Consider the following 23,262-nt stretch of genomic DNA (forward strand, 5'->3'; position numbering starts at 1 on the left):
TAGATCAAATGAGGTACAAGAGCTGAGACAACTAATGCTGAATATACGAACAGAAATGGAAAACCTCTTCAAAAATGAAATCGATAAATTGAGGGAGGACATGAAGAAGACATGGGCTGAACATGAAGAAGAAATAGAAAAACTGAAAAAACAAATCACAGAACTTATGGAAGTGAAGGATAAAGTAGAAAAGATGGAAAAACAATGGATACCTACAATGATAGATTTAAAGAGACAGAAGGTAGAATTAGTGATTTGGAGGATGGAACATCTGAATTCCAAAAAGAAACAGAAACTGTCGGGAAAAGAATGGAAAAATTTGAACAGGGTATCAGGGAACTCAAGGACAATATGAACCGCACAAATATACGTGTTGTGGGTGTCCCAGAAGGAGAAGAGAAGGGAAAAGGAGGAGAAAAACTAATGGAAGAAATTATCACTGAAAATTTCCCAACTCTTATTAAAGACCTAAAATTACAGATCCAAGAAGTGCAGCACACCCCAAAGAGATTAGACCCAAATATGCGTTCTCCAAGACACTTACTAGTTAGAATGTCAGAGGTCAAAGAGAAAGAGAAGATCTTGAAAGCAGCAAGAGAAAAACAATCCATTACATACAAGGGAAACCCAATAAGACTATGTGTAGATTTCTCAGCAGAAACCATGGAAGCTAGAAGACAGTGGGATGATATATTTAAAATACTAAAAGAGAAAAACAGACTGTGCAACAGGACTAGATACAAAAACTCAAAAATGGACAGCACAATAATACCTAATTGTAAAGTAATCATGTTAAAACACTGAATGAAGCTGCATCCGAGCTATAGGTTTTTGTTTTGTTTTGTTTTGTTCTTACTATTATTACTTTTATTTTTTTTCTCTATATTAACATTCTTTATCTTTTTCGGTTGTGTTGCTAGTTCTTCTAAACCGATGCAAATGTACTAAGAAACGATGATCATGCATCTATGTGATGATGTTAAGAATTACTGATTGCATATGTAGAATGGTATGATTTCTAAATGTTGGGTTAATTTCTTTTTTTCCGTTAATTAATAAAAAAATGCAAAAAAAAATAAAAAATAACTGTTCTAAAGCAGAGCACCATGGATAAGGGAAGAAAAACTAAAAACTTATGGCATACCAGAGATTACATACCGACAAGAAGGACATTCATATGATAAAAAGCCTGTGACCAACAAAATCCTATAGCAAACACCAAAGGTAATACTAAAACTTTAGAAGCATTTCCACTAAATTTGGGGACAAGAAACAGATAGTCTGCAATCTTCATTGCTATCAGCATAGATCTGGAGAACTTAACCAGTATGCAGTTATATAAATTGTAGGTGTTGGAAAGCAAGAGACAATACCAGATATCATTTACAAATAATATAAAACTCCTGTGGTATTGAGGCAGCAGAAGTGAACCCAGAAACAAACTCACACACTTAAGAGAATTTAAAATATGATAGAAATGGCATCGAGAAATGATGAAGTAATGGGACTGTTTAAAAATTAGTTTGATACTGGGATCTATCCTGTATCCACTTTTTGAAGAGTGCTTCGAAAACTATTGCTTTTTTATTTTTTTGCTTTGTATATATGTTATACTATACAATAAAAAAAAGTCAAAAAAAAAAAGACTATAGGAAGTGTCATTCAGTTAAAAGCTCAAAGACAACGTAAACCATATCTTGAAAAAATCAGGGAGAAGGTCAAGGTTATGAACTGCTGCAATATCAGAAGTATTAGAATATTAGAAGTATTAAAATATTAGAGGTATTAGAAATGATTTGTTTAGTTGATCTTTATGCAGATACAGTAAATGAACTCTAATTGTAATATACTTCAGGTTAAAATCTGAGGTTTGAATACTTGTATTCATTTCTACTCCCTCCAGAAAAGGCATTATAATGATTGTGACAGGTTTACAATGAGGTGAAAACTCAAAAGAACAAAGAGGCAGGGAGTAGACAGCAACATTTTTGAAGCTGGAAATTAGAAGGAAGTGTGATAGTTTACTTAGCAGACTAAAATTGTGCCTAGGGTGCAGATCGGGCTGAAAATGGAAAAAAAATATGTATAAGAAAGTTTTAAAAGATGAGTTTGGTCTGAGTACTTAAAAAATGTCTTTGTCGTGAGAGAGAGGGGACTGTTCTAGATTAAAGAATCTAAGCAGACATGACAGCTGAATGTAATGTAAAGTTCTTTTTTTAAAATATTACTGAGATATCGTCACGCACATACATTCCATCCAAAGTATACAATCAGTGGCTCACAGTATCATCACATGTTGTGTATTCATCACCATGATCATTTTAGAATATTTGCATCACTCCAGAAAAAGAAATAGAAAAAAATTTCATGCATCCCATATCCCTTTACTTTCCCTTATTGACTACTAGTATTTCAATTATCCCCACCCCCATTATTTTATTTTTTGTCCTTATTTTTTACTCGTCTATCCATAACCTGGTTAAAGGGAGCATCAGACACAATGTTTTCACCCCCACATGGTGAAAGCTATATATCATGTAAAAGCTATATAGTTGCACAATTGTCTTCAAGAATTAATAATCAGGGTTACTGGAATACAGTTCACAGTTGCAGGTATTTCCCTCTTGCCCCTCCAATATACCATAAACTAAAAAAGGATATCTGTATGATGCATAAGAATAATCTCCTAGATAACCTCTTGACTGTGTTTGAAACCTCTCAGCCACTGAAACTTAATTTTGTCTCATTTCTTTCTTCCCCCTTTAGGCCAAGAAAGTTTTCTCAATCCCATAACACCAGGTCCCAACTTATCCCCAGGAGTCATGTCCCATGTTGCCAGGGAGATTTACACCCCAGGGAGTCACGTCCAACATTGGGGGGAGGGCAGTGAGTTCACCTGCCAAGCTGGCTTTGAGAAAGAGGCCCATCTGAGCCACAAAAGAGGTTCTCTGGGGGTAACTGTTAGGGATAATTATAAGGAGACTTAGCTTCTCCTTTGCAGTAATAAGTTTCATAGGGGTGAGCCCCAAGATCAAGCGCTTAGCCTATTCAATCAGTTGTCCTCAATGCTTGCAAGGATATCAGGATTTTCCCAGATGGGGAAGTTGAATATTTCCTCCTTCCTCCCCAGTCCCTCCAGGGGACTTTGCAAATACTTTTTTATTCTCTGCCCAAATTACCCTGGGATATATAGGGGCATCACACTAACCTGTACTCACCAATGATATTTCATGCCTACTCAAGATTCCATGTGATTATGCTATTCAGATAAACTGACCATATACATTATATTAGATAATGCACTACCCAAAATATAAATGTTGCACCAAATAAACATCTCTTCCTTTGGTCTGACACAGAAGTTGAAGCTTTAAAACATAGACCATATTATTCTTTATCTTGTATTCTGATTTACTTTAGTCCTGTCATATTAGCTTCATTCTCCGGTTGAAGTTGGGTCTCTTTTTCAAGTTTTTTAACAGTTGCTCTATAGGGTAATGCTGACATTCATAGCCTCAGAACTCTGAATCTCAGATGTCAAATAAAGCCACGAAGTTTCAGGGAACAGCCAGGTTATACTCAAATGGCTCATTATCTCAGAATTTGGAAATAACGGTTAGTGTAGGGTTCTTGACTGGATCCTAGAACAACGACTAAAAAGCTTTTAGTTGTTTGAAGGTAATTGTGGGAATTTCAATATGTTCCAGACATCAGATAATATTTTCAGTGATGTTATTCTATTGATGTTAAATTTCTTGAATGTGCTAATGATGTTATATTATAGGCTACTGTCTTTGTTCTTAGAAGATACGTTTTAAACTCTTTCTCAGTGAAGTGTGTGTGTGATAATGTCTGCAACTTTCAAATGGTTCAGAGACAGAAATTGTGGGGGGAGAGAGAGAGAGAGAAAATATATAGGGTAAATGAGAAATTGATGAATCTAAATGTAAATGAGAATATATGGATGTACATTGTATAATAATTTCTCTGTAGGTTGGAAATTTTTAAAAATAAAATATTGGAGGGGAGGTAGATTATTTTAAGTAGGGGGGAAAAAAACAAAATGAGATACTAGATATGCCTTCCTCTCCCCTTCAGTCAGGTGATTCCCTACCCTCAGAAGAGCTGAAGGCACTCAGAAGCACCAGACAAAGCTGAGATAGCTGAGGGTAGAGGGTATACCACTGGTGATCCAGTGTACATTGGAAGTCTAAATTTTGAGTAGCCTTTCTACAGCTCAGCTCTCAGGACCGTGACTGCCAGTCTTTTACCCTCCAAGCAAGAAAACTGACCTAGCCAGATCATCTCCAGTAAGGAGCACTACTCCATACCATAAGAACTTCCTAAAAGGATTTTAGTGTTTGACTTAATCATATTCCCATGTGTAACTTTCCTGGGAAGGAAGACCTTTAACATTGAAGATTATGTAAATATTAAACTTTCTAAACAAAATTACTTCAGTTGCCATATTAAAGTCTTTGAATCAGGACATTGAGTTCTATCTCATAATGTACCATTTTTTTTCCATTTTTTTAATTGAACAATAAAAGATTTTAAAATTATGTAGAAAAAGATACATTTTGTCTGGTCTTTTGAGTCATCTTTATTAAAATTGCTAACCTAAACAGGTCAGCTTTATGAAGATATACTTATTAAAATATGATTAATATTACCCATTTCAGCTTTCATTTTACTGAGCTGTATTAATGTTTTTAAAAATATGTAAATATGAAATCTCTCTTGTTTGTGAAGCCCTGAATTGACTTTGTCATAGATGAAAGATCTTAAAATTAATCCTGACTTTCTAATGATGCTATCCAGACTTTGGAATAAGCTTTTATTTGCTGTTTGAATAGGAAGCCATGCAATGTGTGGAAGAGCTGAATGCCCAAGGCCTGCTACATGTTTTTGTCAGAGTGGGAGTGGAGTCCACCCTGGAAAGGAGCCAAATCACCAGGGATCACATGGGCCAGTTACTATATCAGCTGGTGCAGTCAGAAAAACTCAGCAAACAGGATATTTTCAAAGGGTTAGTATCCTATGCAAGTGTTATTCAAGTACTAGGCTCTTGGGGAGTAGTTCATCTTTCTAAAGAATTTATAGATGAAAATTGTGTCCACTGAAATATGTTGATATGTAATATAATGATAATATGTAATATGTTGGTTGATATGATGGCATTTTGTAGACTGTGCTAGGGGACAAAGATTATCATTTGGTTTCCTGTATCTTATTGTTAGACCTGTACCACAGTGTGAGTAAGGTAGCAGAGACCCCTTAACCTCAAGAAAACTTTTTAAGACCAGCTCATTTACATGTAAACCCCTATATGTCCTTTTTTTTTTAATTAAAAATGTTTTTTTTATTAGAGCAGTTGTAGGTATACAGAAAAATCATGTAGAAAGTAAAGTTACCATAAGGTCTATTCTGTGGTTTTCCCTGTTGCTAGCATTTTGCATTAATGTGGTACTTTTGTTTAAATTGATAGAACAATATTATTATTATGCTAGTAACTTTAGCCTACTCTTTCCATTAGGGTTCACTGTTTGTGTTGTACTGTTCTATAATTTTTCTCTCTTTGGTAACATGTACAAGCTAAAATTTGCTTTTCTTTTATTCCTTTTCAAATATACAGTTCATTGGTGTTATTACATTCATAAAGTTGTGTTTCCAGCATCTTCATCCATTGCCAAAATTTTTTTATCACCCCAAACCCTGTATATTTTGAAGAAAAAAGCTTTTCTTTGGAAAAAATTTTGGAAAATTGCCTTAGACATTAAAAAAACTCCTTTCAATAAATCATAGTTCCTTTGCCCAAGAAGTGCTCATCTGTCCTCTGTAGCCCCACAGAAGGATATGTAATTCCCAATTTTGAATGATTTTTATCTATTCCTGGTTGCTTTCAGTACGATTCCAAAGACTGGTTTCATGAAGTCTGGCTATCTTCAGTATTCTGTCCTCATTTTAAAGTTTTGGTATCTTTGTGATACATCATCATCCAAGTACACAGATCAGAATTTTTGTGGTACAGACACAGAGTCTTACCCGGGGTTAGGTTCTAAAATCAATGCTTAAGGTGAAAATTGCATATGATAAAAGTTTTCATTTAAGGGGCCATCTTGTGCCAAATGTAAATGTAGAATCATACTGGACACCCTCTCTGAGGGAATAGGAACTAAAACCTCCTGAGGTAACAGCAAGTTCACATTTCCCATCCCATACTGACTTGACCCATAAACTCATTGAATGGAGTGGTAGTCAGAATTCTGTATTGTTATTTTTCCTTTTGTAAATTTTTCTGTTTTGCGAAGTCCATAATATATTTTGTTAAATTAAATGTGTATGTCATAATATGCCACTGTATTTCTTCCTGTGATCATTTCAAATATGGGCCAATCACTTAGAATAGTGTAATGGTTAAATGCAATGGTTGAATATACTTAGGAATAATTATTCATTTGATTTTGTGAAGAATGATGACATTGGCTCAAGGTGCCAGGAAGCAATAAGCTGGATTTCTGTGAATTCATTGAATGACTACGTTAAGGCCATCTTTAGCAAAAGTTTTTGTGGCTATTGGCTTTTAAGGTCCAGATAATTTCCTAGTTTTAAAAGAAGAATCTATGGTTCATGCTAATAACCAGCCAGTGCAGAGAGTAAAAGCAAAGAAGATGTCTACACCCTCACAAACAATATGAAGTCTTCCCCCAGCCAATTTAAATGAGAACCAAGGTTCAGAAACTACAGTTGTAGTAGTAACCATTACATCAGTTTATAAATATTTGCTTTTTATCCAGATATTATGATATATTCACCAGTTAATTCTGGGAATGAGAATGCTAAATTACTATTTACCATTTTCTTTCTTCAAAGTACCCTCAGAAGTTGATTCATAGTGGAAAGACCACAGAAGTGTAGTCTAGCCTCATTAAATTTAATTGAACTTGTGAGGTGCTAACTTGGTTTCTATGATATCTCAAACACTTGCATTTTATTTTGTGGGATCTCCTAAGGAAATAAATATTATATCCAGACTTGGTAGCATGCTGTTGTTGGTGGTGATGATATTGCTGCAGCTAGTAATAGCTGTCATAATGTAACCTTATATATTTAGACAGAAGATGAGATTAACACTTCTGTATTTTAGTGACTACTTCATCTTTCTCCATCCCTTTTTCCTCTGCAGCTAGCAGTAATATAGCAGCTCAAAGCCTAGTTTCTGATACTTAGTTAGGTCTAACCAGGCTTTTCTTAGACTGAGATTCCTATGAGATGTACTATTCTTCCCTGAATGGAGAGGCCTGGCAATTCAGCATCCATCTTTTTCTAAGGTGGAAACAAAGCAGTAGCCCCAAATCAGTCTCCGAAAACCTTGTGGCAGGTAGATTAAGATTTTCTTAATCACTTATTGATAGTCCATACTGTCTAGAGAAGCCCTATCATTAGAGTCATGAAAATGCCCTAAGTTTTTTTCTCTTTAATCCCAACATCCATAGATCTCCCTTTTTCCATAGTATTGTGGGGGATCATCTGAGGTCAGCTTCCTTGGATGCTGCTATTGCTTAGCTGCCAACTTCTGAGCAGTCGTAGAAGCAGTTTCTGCCTTGCTTCCCAAACCAGGGATGACTGGGAAACATGGAAAGCAGCAGCAGAAGTCCACCTGGATTGCTGTTCAGTGACTGGCCAACTTTCAATCTGCTATTTCTCCTTACACATGCACTTGCATGTGTGCAAGTACAAGGACATGCACTTGCTACTGAGTAGTAAGTAATAAATTTCAAATAGGTTCTTTGTGTCAGGTTGTTTATAAATAAAGCTCAGATCCTTCAGAGCTTTCTTTACAAGATGCTATGTCAACTGTGAGCATGATCAAAAGCAACATCAAGTCATCCTCCTAGAATTTTAGGACTTAAATCTAAATACTTTATTAAGTAAATTTTGTGCATATAGATGCATTTAAAATTTAATAACCTGTGCTGGTTATTTTAGATGAGATTTCAGAAAACTTTTTTTTTTTAAAGCTGTCCAGTAAAGGTAGTTGAGTGCAGTCATGATCAGCCACAGAAGTGGAATAACTTTGTAAGTGTAACATACAAATGAAAACCAGTAGGTAAAAGTTGGAATTTATAGACACAAAATATGTGCCCTGTAGGAAGCTTGATATATTAATTTTATTTTACTTTGGAAGATTTTCGTTGAAGAAGAAATCTTCATCTCCTCTTTGGCTACTTTTCTGAAGCTTTTATTACTGTTCATGGCAGTTCTCCCTTGGTAAAAACAAATTATTCAGAGTTTATACAGGACATGCATACTTATTTTTAAATGCAAAATGTCTTTAAAGATACTGGTTAATAGGGAAGCCCCTATTTGTTCACATAACCAAGTTCTGGTTTAAGTAGCCTTCTTTTTTCTAGTTAACCCTTGAAGATGATACTTCACTATAAATAAGCTTTTAGTTTTTTATTTATTCTTCTTTCTACCTGTAGTTAGATTCTCTTATATCATCATCATAATTCTTGATCAGTTTGATTTTTAGATAGATGTCTTTGCTATCTCTTGTTTATCTACAACAATATTTACATTTTTAAGTTATAATACAAATTGTGTCAGATGCTTATGATACCATTTTTTTTGTCGATACCATTTTAAATTTTGGTGACATTATATTACTCTTCTAGCATATTTATAATCAGAGTTTTTCTGAATTTAGATTTTAAAGAAAATAACTTATAACCCTGTATCCCATATAGGAACCCAGTACATATATGAAGTAAATAAAAGTGGAACTTCTGTAGTAGAAATGGGAGGTAGGATGCACACCCTATATAGGCCTCACCAAAGTGCAGTCCAGCAGGTATAATGGTCACTGCATACCAAGAAGCAAGGGTATGCTGAGTTCTGTTTTATTCATTCAGCCAGTTTTTAAAAGGAAAAAAAAAGTACCATACAAGGCATTGTTATTGGCTGTGTAGTAGTCCGAAGAAAAATAGTTACACAGGAGCTTCTGCACATCTAAGATTTTTCCTTTAAAATCATGCAAATGAATTCAGAAACTGTAAACCTGAAAAACATTTTAGAGAAATCCTATGTTCATCCAAAATTTTCTAAATCAATAAGTATGGATTTGGCACTGATTCTGTTATGCAAATTGTCCCATGACAATTCTACTGCCCAGAAAGTAGAACACCAAATCAAGAGCATAAATATCTTTTAGTTGTAATATGTGATAAAAATAGCAGATACACTGCTGAAAGACTGGGATGGCTACAGTTGAACATGAGCTCATTAAATAGCCTTATCTATACCACTAACCCATTGAACATGAATTGGTAGGATAGAGTTATTAACAGAAATCCTGGAATCCAGCCAAATTATGTTCCATCAGTGACACATTAACTGATTTGAAAATGTACACATAAAGAGAAGATGGATATAAGTTTTATAGCAAATAGATGTGAAATAATTGGGAGCTGTGAGGTCAGCAAGTTGGCATTAAGGATTCATCAAGCACAGAATTAGATAATATTGGCAGAATTGCAAACTGTTATGAAATAGTAGCTTCAGAACAGTAACCCTGCCTTGTAGAAGTAGCTCTTTCTAAGTAAAAAGAAAAAAAAAATTAATGACATGTAGACCTGAGGCAGGTAAAAAGAGTAGCATACTTTGGCTGGAAACTGGAACTGCAGTGAAAAAGCACATGATTTCTGCATGCAGATATCTGAAAGGACATGAAGACAAGGATTATCTTCCCATTGTCCCTTCATTTATTCCCCCCTTTCCTTAGTACTCACAATTTTGTATATGTCTCCTATAGTTAAATTCACTACTCTTTTTGAACATTTATGCTGTATATGGGAATAATTAAACTCTTGAATTATGTTTGTTTACGTTTGCTAAATGAATAGCCCTGACTTTCAGCCTAAGTAATACTGTTATTTTGTGTTTGAATTTTCTAAGTTTTATATTTAATTATAAAAATATAATTCTTAGCATAAAGGCCTAAAATGGTTAGCTTTTCTTTAGACGTACAAAAATTTGTAATATTTAATAATGATGATTATATTTAAATGATGTCCGATTCCTTTTTCATTTATCCATTTTTTTCCCCTTATTTTAAGCTTCTTAAAGGCAAGGATTTTTGTCTTTTTTCTTGTGTTACAATAGTAACTTTAATTGCTACTGATTGACTTTGAGGATATGATTTTCAACTTTGGTTTATAATTTAAGATTAAATTGGATAGCTGTGCCCCACTCCTCCACCCCCACCCTGAACTTCACGTGGCTGCCTCTTTTCATTATTTTAAGTCTTTCAAATTTCACCTCCACAGAGAGCTATTTTCTGTTCACTCTCTGTATTAGGATGTCCCAGTACCTTCGTTCATGTTCTTCAAAGTGTTATCCCTCTCAGAAAGTATACATTTGTTTATATTATTCTCTTCCTCTCCACCCTAATATAAGTAGGAACTTTGTGCCTAGAACTAGTACCTAATATGTAGCAGGTGCTTAATTCATATTTGTTGACTGGCTGATTTGGAGTATCTTAAAAATAACGGTTTAACTTTTGAATTGCATTTACATGTGAATTTTTTCCTGCTCTTTTTCAGTTTTTCAGAAACTTTGGAACTGGCTGATGACATGGCCATTGATATTCCCCATATTTGGTTGTACCTTGCTGAACTGGTGACCCCTATGTTGAAAGAAGGCGGAATTTCCGTGAGAGAACTTATCGTGTAAGTTATATTTGTTTCTTTTGATATATATCAAGTTGAACTGACATAAAATTCATTGATTGGCTCTCTGACATAGTGCTATTCCCTTAAAACTTTGAAGGCTCTCTTGGATGCAACCTGTGACTATGTAAGACTTCTAATTTAAGAGCTCTAAGTTTTGCATCATACTCCATTTATATGTTATCTGATGTGGAAATGATGAACTTGTGGTTCATTGAGGGTAGCATTAATTGTAGGTGTGACTTCAGAATCATATAACTGGAAGATGATTGCTCCTGGAAGCTTAGCTTTAATTTGGTTTTTTAATCTTATCACTGTTCCAGTGTTGGAAGAAATTATATTTCCACATTACAGCTTCTTAGACTGTGACATTTGCATATATGTTAGGGATTGTAATAAAGGAAACTGCTTAAGCATTCCTAGATTTGGTTGTGCGTAGGGAATTAATGCTACATAGCATAGACCAGTTCTCAGTTCTGTTCTTCAAAACAGTATTATTTCCCCCAAAACTATTTATATAGTCAAACTTTGCATACTATTTTGTCTCTTTTCTTTGAGATTAAAATACGTTAAGAGGCAATGGTGGCTCAGTGGCAGAATTCTCGCCTGCCATTCCAGAGACCTGGGTTCGCTTCCTGGTGCCTGCCCATGTAAAAAAAAAAAAAATACATTAAGGATTATGAAATCTTGTAGTAAAGCAAAACACAACAAATAAGAACTAGCTTTGCTTAATTCAGCATTGCCTCATTTTCTTGACTGTAGAATACTTTTTGGAGGAATAATTATTGCTATCATTCATATCCTGTGGAACAGTTTGAAAATACTGATCTAGACTATGAAAAATAAAAAAAGGTACCTTTCTGTTTCATCCATACTCTATAAGGAAAACACTTCATAAACTAATCTTCACAGCTCTCTGTACCTAGGGGACTTCTCTTCTTTTAGCTTGAAGCAGAGCTTAAGTAAAACAGGTTCCTAAGGACAATGATCTTTGTATTGCTTCCAACACTTAAATGGTTAAGGAAAATGGCAAAGGCCAGGAATTCTAAAGTCCCTTCTCAACTTCTTCATGAAGTAAAAGGTGAACTTAAAGTCTCTCAACTACTGCTGAAAATTACATAGAATATGCCCTGAAACTTCTGCTTCCCCAGTGTTGTTTAAAATTGGTTGCATAGTATCTGGCTTGTTCTAGATCAGGGAATTTGTTCAGATTTACTTAATCACTGCTCCCATCTTTTACAGAGAATTTAGCAAACCTTTACTTCCTGTTGGAAGAGCTGGGGTCTTGCTCTCTGAAATATTGCACCTTCTATGCAAACAAATGGTGAGTGTTAAACTCTTTGAGTGTTAGATTCAATAACATATTAAGAAGGACAGTGATATTGATTTGTGAATAGCTTAGGTTTCAGTGTGCAAGTAATTCTATCTCCTTTTACTATTTGAAAAAAGAGTAAGGTCTCTACTTCAACTTAGCTTATTCTCGAGGTGTATTTGTCCCTCTTTTTACTGTAACTAGGGAAAAACTTGTCTGATTGCAACTAAATAGGGTGTAATTTTAAAAAAATCAAGATATATTTTATTTGCAATTAATTTTGTCCACTCAAAACAAAATGGCTATGTTACTTATACTTTTTAAGAGATTTCCATGAAAATTCCTCTACTTTCAAAGAAAGACAGGATTCATAAAATGATTAATTCTATCATTTCTGGATCACTGGCTAGGTAATCTGATTATAAATAGGAGGTAAAGATGATTCTGCATGATTATGAATTTCTATCCCAAAGTTTGTTTTATTTTAGTTAATAAATACTTCCTGCAGGCAGGTCTAAACAGATAATTTCAAAAGAGACTGAAAGTGCTTTATGAGAGGTCTGAAATGCTTGGAAAAGTTTTGTAGCATCACAAGGTGATAAAACATCTAAGATGAGAAATGTCAAAACAAAACAGAACTTGCACGTGAAAATCTGAGACATTTCTGACTTATTCAGACTTGAGTCGGAGATCATTGATATGATAGATTTCACTATTTTATATAGGCCTTGATAAAGATAATTGTTAGCATTTCATTTCTCCTTCTGAATCTACAGAAGTTCCTCTGTATTGCATTTGTGTAATTGTTCAGATCGGTGTACTAAATAGTCTGGCCTCTAGATCTAGCTAATTACCTATTTGTTACAGTCTTTGTTTGATGGCACTGAAATTTTTACTGAACCCCAATTTGTTATCTCCAAATCTCCCTCCTTCTCTCCTACCTACTTGACTTTAGCCCTTATTCAAAACTCAAAGTCTTGATTACCTTTTATTTGTAGAAATAGAAACCAGATTCTCATAATGCATAAGCTGTGGAGTCAGACCACCTGAGTTCAAATCTTGGCTATATCAAGTTATCAGCTGTCCCTTGGACAAGTTATTTTATAAAATAATGAATACATGCTTCTGAGATGACAGCTACAGCCTCAAAACCTGACATTTCTTTTTGTCTCTGTGATTTTATTCAGGCAGTGAACTTGTACCTCCACAGGGAGACCTGCTGTCTCAATTTTCCAGGTGACAGCAGCTCTTCTCTGTTATTTCTTGGACTCAGCCTTGTGCTTCTTGCTTACCCTTGAAACACTGCTGATTCCTGGTTTAGGAGCAAAACTGTATTAGGCATTTTCATAATCAGGCAATAATTATGATCTAGTTTGAAGAGTAATTCCAGTGAGCCTTCCTGAATGACTTTAATAGCAGATACAAATAGCACTCTCTAGGACAAGAGACAATGTTGAATTTACAAACCTGTGTATTAGACCCTTTTTAGGTGCTTATATTCTTAAAATCCAAATGCCAACTTTTGGCATTTGATAAGTAAATTGAGCAAATCATTAAACGTGTATATTATTCGCCTAAACAACTGTACTTCAGCTACTTACTATTGCATGTACATGCATTCAGATGTCTCTGTTCAAAAGCCGAGTCCTCGAAATTGGCTGCATGTTTACAAAAGACAATTTTGATTTCTTAGTCTTTAGAGTTCTGCACTCTTGACTTAAAGCATGCCTTTTTACCTTCTTCCAATATGAAAGTAAATGAATTGGATTTATGTGTGTTTTAGAGCCATAAGAAAGTGGGAGCCTTGTGGAGGGAGGCTGACCTCAGCTGGAAGGACTTTTTACCAGAAGGGGAAGATGTACATAATTTTCTGTTGGAGCAAGTGAGTAAGAACAATGCTTATGTTTTCCTATTTGGTAGTAGTTGTTCTATTTCACAGAGGAAATAAAGATAATTTTCTTAGTATTTCAGTCATTAAAATTAGATCAAAATAGAAATCTTGATAATGACAGCATTGTTAAATTCATGCTTTCAGGTCACCCCAATCCATAGTAACTACATAATTGATAAAATATAAAGGAATATTTAAAAGACCTAGCCACACTCAGAAAATAGGCTACATGTCTCCATAAGCCAGAAAGAAATAGATAAGACATTAGTAGTAGAGCTGAATCTACAGACTTTCTGTACTCTGGGTCTGAAAGCAGGTACAGGCAACCGAAAGTTATTTCTGTGGGATAATGGGTATTAGAATGCCTCTTCCAAGGTAAAAGATTAGAGAGTTGCTTACTGCATGAAACCAGGTGAAACTCCATATACAAATAAGTATAAGGAAGTAGACACAGTCTTGCAACCAGAACCTTAGTTAGGCTGCCTACTAACTTGGCAGCTAGATCAAGAAATTTACAATATTATAAAGCAGAAGCACCCATTGCCAATATAATCTGGTCCTAAATGAGGAAATGTAGAGGGTAAGGTAGAGGCAAGGAAGGCCATGAAGACTGATAGAGAAAACAACTTCCTTCTCAAAATGGTCGTGCAAAATAAAATTATAAAACACATTGAGGAAAACTAAACCTAAAACAGCCAACAAAATCAGAAGTAAGGAGATAATGTCACTCTAAATAAAAGAAAATATTAGAATAATCTGAAAATAACTTTACAGTAAGTATATTGTTCTGAGAGAAGACATTATGTTCAGTTACTATAGACTTCACCTTCCTTTTGGGTTGCAATGTATACATACTGGGGAGCACTCCTGTCATAACAAAGAAAATGGTAGAATGCATAATTTCTGTTGCATTGCTGAACTCAAAAAATGGAAGAAATTTCCAAGGGTCCAGAAAGAATAAGAAAAGCCAATAATGAAACCTGAACTTTGAACAGTAAGCATATGTGAAAGGCATATTGCCCTAACTGCACATTCCTTAGGCCCGCTAGAGATCTTGGGAGAAGGTTGAATTGGTCTCAGTTCAGTATCACCCTGGCAAAATCCGAGTACTCTTTGGAGGAAATCATCCTCAACTTGGCCCCCATATTTTCTACAAATTTAACATTTAATGAAATAATTAACCATAAGTAAGAGTAGAGAAACAGATAACAAATGATAGATTTGGACCCCAAAGATTTAAGATAATAGAATTACCCCACACAGAATATAAAAAAACTCTCTTAAGTGTTTCTAAAAATGATTAAGTCATTTAAAAATGGGCAAACAAGAAGAGACTAATCAAAATGACTGGGAAGATTTGGGAGAAAAAAAAACTAGGTAGAATTTTGAGGAATGTAGATGTTATAAGATTTGGAGGATATAATGAGAAAGTCTGTAAGTACGTCTAATTGGAGTCCCAGAAGGAAAAATAGACTAAATGGATGAGGCAGTATTTGAAGAGATTGCGGTTGAGACTTTTACATAACTGGTAAAATAATGTGAATCTATGGATACAGGAAGCACATGTTTACCAGACAGGGTGATTACATATTAACTGTATAATTCCAAAGACAAAGAGAAAATTTTAAGGAGCTTTAAAGAATTACAGTACATACAGTTTCGGTTTCCTCAAGCTGCCAAAATGCAATATGCCAGAAATGGACTGGCTTTTAACGTGGGAATTTATTAGCTTATAAATTTACAGTTCTATGCCCATAGAAATGTCCAAATTAAGGCCTCAGGAGGATGATATCTTCTCTGAAGAAAGACTGCTGGCATCCACAGTTCCTCTGTTATATGAAAAGGCACATGACCAGCATCTGCTGGTTCTTTGCTCCTGATTCTCATTGTCTTTAGCTTCTGCCTCCAGGGCCTCCTCTCTTAGTATCTGTGCATTCTCTTAATTTTCTGAGTTGTTTCTCTCTCTCTCCAAGCTCTCTTGGTGTTTTTGCCTTTTATCCTCCCATAAATGGTTCCAGTAAAGGATTAAGATCCACCTTGACTGCACTGGGTCACATCTCAGTTGAAACGACCCAGTCAAAAAAGGTCATACCCATCATAGGTCTGCCCCAGCAGGGATGGATTAAAAGAACATTACTTTTTCTGGGGTACATAACAGCTTCAAACCAGCACACTCCACCATCTCAACCCCCCAAAAAGACATGTTCTTTCCATATGTAAAATACATTCATTCCATTACAGTATCATAAAAATCTTAAATCATGTCAGTAACAATAATGAGATAAGTACAACTTTGGTAAGTATAAGGTATCATCAAAATCAGTTCCAGCTGTGGTCTGTCCTAAGGCAAAATTCTCCTCTGGCTGTAGACCTGTGAAACTTAGAGCAAGTTATCTGTTCCCAATATACAAAGGAGGTAAATTCATAGGATAAATGTCTCTATTACCATATGAGAAATGGAAAAAAAATCAAAGGTCCAAGACCATTCTGAAAACCTGCAGGGCAAACTTCAATAGATTTCCAGTTCTGAAAGTCATCTAAAGAATAACATTTTTTCCTCGGGGCTTGAGAGACTGGCAGCTCCACCCTTGCCAATGGCTTTTGCAGCAGCCCTACACTCTCCAAACACTGTGGTGAGGGTTCCAATATCTCTAAGAATTGGAAAGACCATGACATTATTGGCTCCACTCTCCTCAAGAATCTAGGTGACAGCCAGACTCCTGGCCATTTTCAAGATACACCCTTTATAAAGGTGGAAAGGTAACCAGGCTCTCCCTATTCCCCAGGGAATGCTCCATCCTATTCTAAGGCCTGGGGTGGCAGCATTCTTCTTGAACAAGGTAGCCAAGCCCCTCTCATTTCCCCAGGCATCTGAGATCCCTGGGGTGGTGACACTGTTCCTGAACAATAGGGCAAAATGTCCACCCTCTGCAAACTCTGGGTCAGACTCACCCTTTCCACATGCATAGGTGGGTCTGCTCTCCTGGCCCAAGGCTTCTTGGCTGCAAACCCTAGCTTCCATGATTCTGCCTTTGAAGTCAATTTTTCCTTCAGTTTTGTCCCTTTTAGTCCAGACTAGCAATGGTTCTATTTATCCAGATCCCACAACAAACTTGCTGGTTTCGCAGGCAGTAGCACACAGGGGTCCCAATCGTCAAGACAGTAGGACTTTCCATAGAACCTTTATGGATAACTCCATCTCTATTTGTTCTGAAATGGCTGACTGGTTTGATATTTGTTTAAATCCTCACATGGGACACTATCTTCTGGTGTCTCACTTTCTGGAAGCCCAGAATTTTCCAAACTATCAAATTTTGATTTCTTTGCACCCAAGAGTTCAGTTCTCAACTTATTCCTTTTCTCTCATATTTTACTGTAAATTTCAAGGAGAAGCCAGGCTGCATTTTCCATATATAGTTTGGAAATTTCCTGAGCTAGATGTCCAAGCTCATCACTTTAAAATTGTCCCTTCAATCCAACACCAGTACTCAATTTTGCCAAATTCTCTGCCACTGTAAAACAGCTTCCAGTTTGCAATAGCACATTCATCATTTCTGTCTAAGTCCTCATCAGAAGTACCTTTGGCATCCATATTTCTGCCAACAGGTTCTTCAAAACAATCTAGACCTTTTTATTAAGCATCTCACAGTTCTTCCAGAATCTTCCCCTTATCCATTTATAAAGCCATTTCAGCATTTTTGGTATTTGCAAAGCACAGCACCCCACTTATCCGGTTCCAAAATCTGTTTCAGTTTGTTAAAGCTGCTAAAATCAATATACCAGAAATGGACTGGCTTTTAACAAAGGGAGTTTATTAGCTCATAAATGTGCAGTTCTCAGGCCATGAAAATATCCACACAAAGGCATGAAGAGGAAGATACCTTCTCTGAAAAAAGACTGCTGGCATCCAGGGTCCCTTTGCCATATAAGTCACATGGCCGACATCTGCTGGTCCTTTGCTCCCATATCTTGTTGCTTTCAGCTTCTGTTTTCAGGGCCTCCTCTCTGAGTTTCTATGTGTTCTCTCAGCATCTCTGAGTGTTTTTTTCTCTCCAGGCTCTCTTGGTGTTTCTGCCTTTCATCCTCTCATAAAGAGTTCCAGTAAAGAACCAAGACCCACCTTGAATGGGCTTGGTAATATCTCAGTTAAAACAACCTAATCAAAAGATTCCACCCACAATAAGTCTGCCTCCACAAGATAGATGAAAAGAACACGGCCAAGGTGGTTCAGTGGTAGAATGCTCGCCTTCCATGTAGGAAACCTAGGTTTGATTCCTGGACTGTGCACGCCCCCCCCAAAATAAAAAAGAACATGGCCTTTTCTGGGGGACATGACATTTTCAAACTAGCACTCCTAAGAAAGGAAAGAGCATTAGTTTTGCAGTAGCAACAACGGAAAGACAGAAGATGTTGTAATCATCTCAAAGTGGTGAGAACATAGTTAAATCTAGAACTGTCTAACTAAACTTACCTTTAAGAATAAGGGCAACAAATATTTGAAAGCTCACTCAGTAAAACACTTCTGAGTAATTTGTAGATTAAAAAGTATTTTGAATTCAATGAACAAGAAAACAACATATCAAAATTTGTGCAATGCAACTAAAGAAATACTTAGAGTGAATTATTAGCACTAAACACCTACATTTAGAAAACAAGAAATTTCTCAATTTAATGACCTTAGCTTTTCTTTTTCTAAAGCACTTTAGGTTTACAGAAGAATCATGCAAAAAGTAGAGTTTTATAAACTCCCTTTGCACACACGCAGCTTTCCCTATTAATGTTTTGTGATAGTACAGTATCTTTGTTACAACTGATGAAACACTATTATTATAATCATACTACAGACTATAATCATAGTTTACACTAGAGTTCACGCTTTGTGTAGTATGTTCCTAGGGATTTTTGTTTCTGGTAACAACCTAAAATTTCTTCTTAGATTCCTTTCAAATATACAAGTGGTGTTAATTACATTCACAAACTTGTTGCTTCATCACTATCATCCATTGCCAATACTTTTATATCACCCCAAACAGAAACTCCATAACAATTAAACATTAATTTCCCCATTCCCCACCCCCACTGATCCCTGGCAACCCCTATGCTAGGTTCATATTTTATGAAATAGTATATTGTGCTTATTTCATGTAAGTGAAATCATACAGTATTTGTTCTTTTGTGTCTGGCTTATTTCACTCAACATGATGTTTTCAAGATTCATCTATATTGTAGCATGTTTCAGAACTTCATTCCTTTTTATGGCTGAATAATATTCCTGTGTGTGTGTGTGTGTGTGTGTGTGTGTGTGTGTGTGTGTGTGTGTGTGTAGACATACATCACCTTGTGTTTATCCATTCATATGTTGATGGAAAGTTGTGTTACTTTCACCTTTTGGCTTTTATGAATAATGATGCTATGAACATCAGGTTATAAATATCTGTTTGAGTCCCTGCTTTCAGTTCTTTTTGGTATATACCTAGAAGTGGCATTGCTGGCTCATATGGTAACTCTATTCTTAGCTTTCTAAGGAATCACCAAAATGCTTTCTATAGTGGTTGCACCATTTTACATTCCTGCCAACTATGTACAAGTGTTCTTATTTCTCCACATCCTCTCCAACACTTTTTTTTTTCCATTTTTTTAATAGTAGCCAAACAGGTGGTTATGGAATGGTATCTCATTGTGTTTTCAATTAGGTCATTTCTTTGATGGCTAATAACATTGAATATCTTTTAATGTGCTTTTTTTGCCGTATTCCAGTATTTTGCCCATTTTTTAATTGGGTTGTTTGTCTTTTTGTTGTTGAGTTGTATACTTTATATATTCTGCATTTTAAACCCTTACCAGATATATAGTGTTTGTGTTTGCTAATGCTGCGGAATGCAATGTACCAGAAATGGGTTGGCTTTTTTATTGGGGATTTATTAGTTTAGAAATTTACAATTCTACGGCCATGAAAATGGCCAAATTAAGGCATCAAGCAGAAGATACCTACTTGGAAGAAAGGCTGTTGGCATCCAGGGTTCCTCTGTCACATAGGAAGGCACATAGCAACATCTGCTAGTCCTCTCCTAGATTGGTTTCAGTGGCTCTGTCTGTCCTCTGGAGGTTTTTCTCTGGAGTTCATCTCTTAGCTGCTCTCTGCTCTCTGAGTTTCATTTGTCTTTTATCCTCTCATAAAGGACTCCAGCAAGGGGATTAAGACCCACCTTGAATGGGGTGGGTCACATCTCCATGGAAACAACCTAATCTAAATGTTCTACCCAACAATAGGTCTGCAAATGTCCTACCCAACAATAGGTCTGCCTGCACAAGGATGGATTAAGAGAACATGACTTTTTATGGTATAATAACAGCTTCAAACCAAGACATAAGGTTTCCAAATATTTTCTCCCATTGATAAGGTCTTTTGAGACATAGAAGTTTTTTAATTTTTACGAGGCCCCATTTTTCTGTTTTTTCTTTTGCTGCTCTTGCTTTTGGTGCAAAAGTCAAGAAACCATTGCCTAACCCAAGGTCCCAAAAATGTTTCCCTTTCTTTTCTTCTCAGGAGTTTTAGAGTTTGGTTGCTTATATTTAGGTCTTTGATCCATTTTGAGTTAATTTTTATATGTGATGTAAGGTGAGGGACCACTTTCATTCTTTTGCATGTGGCTATTCAATAATCTCACCACTGGATTTACTGAAGAGACTGTTCTTTCCCCCACTGAGTATACTTAGCACCCTTGTCAAAAATCAGTTGTCCAGGTGTGAGAGTTTATTTCTGAACTTTGAGCTATATTCCATTGGTCTATATGTCTGATCTTGTGCCTGTACCATGTTGTTTTGATTATTGTTGCTTTGTACTAAGTGTTAAAAGCAGTGAGTCCTCCAACCTAATTCTTATTTTTGAAGGTAGTTTTAGCTACTTGGGGCCCCTTGCCCTTCTGTATGAATTTGATGATTGGTTTGTCCATTTCTGTGAAGAAGGGGGATGGCATTGAATCTGTAAATCACTTTGGGTAGAATTGACATCTCAACAATAGTCTTCCAATCCACAAACACAGAATGTCCTCCCTTAGGTCTTCCTTCATTTATTTATTTTAGCAATGTTTTGTAGTTTTCCATGTATAAGTCCTTCGCATCTGTGATAGTTAGGTTTAGATGTCAGCTTGGCCAAGTGAAGGTGCCTATTTCTATTGCTGTGGACATGAGCCAATGGCATGTGAAGCTCATCTTTTGCTGATTACACCTGCACTCGGCTAGGAGGCAGCTCAACGTAGCACAGCCCAAGCAGCTCAGCATACCTCATCTCAGCACTCACAGCTCAGCCAGGCTTTTGGAGAGGCAGAAAGGAAAAACCCTGGGGAAAATTGTTGGAACCCAGAGGCCTGGAAGGAAGGTCAGCAGAGCTTGCCCTGTGCCTTCCCATGTAAGAAAGAATCTCAGTGTAAAGTCAGCTGCCTTTCCTCTGAAGAAGTATAGTTAACTAAATAAATCCCCTTTTATTGAAAGCCAATCCATCTCTGGTGTGTTGCATTCGGCAGCTAGCAAACTAGAACAACATCCTTTGTTAAATTTATTCCTAGATTTTTTTTTATTTGCTATTGTAAGGATTTTTTTTCTTGATTTCCTCTCTTGATTGTTGATTACTGGTATATAGAAACACCACTGATTTTTAACTGTTGATTTGTACCCTGCCACTTCGCTCAATTTGTTTATTACCTCTACTAGCTTTGTTTTGGATATTTAAGGATTTTCTGTATATAAGATCTGCAAATAAGGAAAGTTTTACTTCTTCCTTTCTGATGTCGGATGTCTTTTATTTCCTTTTTTGCCTGATTGCTCTGATTAGACTGCCAGTCCATTGTTGATAGTACTGTTGATAGTGCTTAACTGCTCTATATTTATGGGTTTTCCAGTTCTCCCTCTGTTATTGATTTCTAGCTTCATTCTGTTATGGTCAGAGAAGATGCTCTTTTTCTTTTTATTTCTTTTTAACTTTTTATTATAGCAACATGTATAAAACTCAAAATTTCCCATTTTAACCACTTTCAAATATAAAATTCAGTAGTATTAATTACATTCACAATATTGAACTGTCATCATCATCAAGGTCCATTACCGCAACTTTATCACCTCAAACAGAAATTCTCTACCCGTTATATAGTAACTCCTCCCCCAACCTATAATCTACTCTCTGTTTGTATCAATGAAATTTGCCTCTTCTAGATATTTCCTGTGAGATCATACAATATTTGTCTCTTTTTTTCTGGTTTATTTCACGCAACATGATATCTTTAAGCTCAAGTTGTAGCATGCTTCAGAACTTCACTCCTTTTTACAGCTGAACAGTATTCTGTTGTATGTATATACCACATTTTATTTATCCATTTATCTGTCGCTGGACACTTGGGTTGCTGCCACCTTTTGGCCATTGTGAATAATGCTGCTGTGAACACTGGTGTACAAATATGTTCGATTCCCTGGTTTCAGTTTCTTGGGCATATACCAAGAAGTGGGATTGCTAGGTGATGGGATAATACTATTTACAACTTTCTGGAGAGCACAGTGCAATTTCTTTGGAGCAGAAACACTTTGTGTTAAACAACAGCCATTAGGCACTTTGGTGTGCCTGGTTAATGGATTAGACTCAGCAATTGTTGATATTCTTATGCTCACCACAACAAAGTCAAATTAAAGAAAACACCCTACCTTAGTTCCCTCCCCCACCAACCAAGACTTCATTATTCTCACTAAACTTGTCTGTGGAATTGTACTTTATTTCCTTGCATTTTGGGAGTTACTTTCTAAGCTACATAAAATTATGTATTTTAAATGCACCAATCACCAACTTTTCTTATCCAATTAAGTTAACAAAACTTCAATATCTGTGAGTTATTCATTCACCCACAATGCTAAATGCTCATAATTATGGATTTTCCAGTTCTGCATCTGTTAATGATTTCTAGCTTCATTCTTTTGTCGTCAGAGAAGATGCTTTTTTATACTTCCAGTCTCTGTAAGTTTATTGGGACTTGTTTTGTGACCTACTGTGTGGTCTAGACTGAAGAATGGTCCATGTGCACTTGAAATGAATGTGTATTCTGTTGTTTTTGGGATACAAAATTATCAAAAGTCACACAAAGAAGGGATTTTTGAAAGCAGCAAGTTGTCACATACAAAGGATCCCCAATAAGATTAACAGTGCATTTCTCTTCAGAAACCATGGAGGGCCAAAAGACACTAGGATGGCATATTTAAATTCCCTAGAGAAAATTAGAAAGGGAAAAAAAAAAGTCACCCAAGAATTACCCTGCAAAATCAATTTTGAAAAACAGAGAAGTTAAGAC

At 35.9% G+C, this 23,262-nt stretch overlaps 1 protein-coding gene across 18 annotated transcripts in view; it reads left to right on the forward strand.

Annotated features, from left to right (window-relative positions):
- EIF4G3 (eukaryotic translation initiation factor 4 gamma 3) overlaps window positions 1–23,262 on the forward strand; it is a 373,254-nt gene that overhangs the window by 333,513 nt on the left and 16,479 nt on the right. For all 18 annotated transcript variants that reach the window (XM_077150955.1, XM_077150957.1, XM_077150961.1 and 15 more), the window contains 4 exons: window positions 4,857–5,029; window positions 10,605–10,730; window positions 11,973–12,054; window positions 13,826–13,924. In XM_077150955.1, the coding sequence (XP_077007070.1) occupies window positions 4,857–5,029; window positions 10,605–10,730; window positions 11,973–12,054; window positions 13,826–13,924 (480 nt within the window). The remainder of the gene's footprint in view (window positions 1–4,856; window positions 5,030–10,604; window positions 10,731–11,972; window positions 12,055–13,825; window positions 13,925–23,262) is intronic.

The sequence above is a fragment of the Tamandua tetradactyla genome, chromosome 2 (genome assembly GCF_023851605.1).
Source record: "Tamandua tetradactyla isolate mTamTet1 chromosome 2, mTamTet1.pri, whole genome shotgun sequence".
In the NCBI taxonomy this organism is placed as follows: Eukaryota; Metazoa; Chordata; class Mammalia; order Pilosa; family Myrmecophagidae; genus Tamandua; species Tamandua tetradactyla.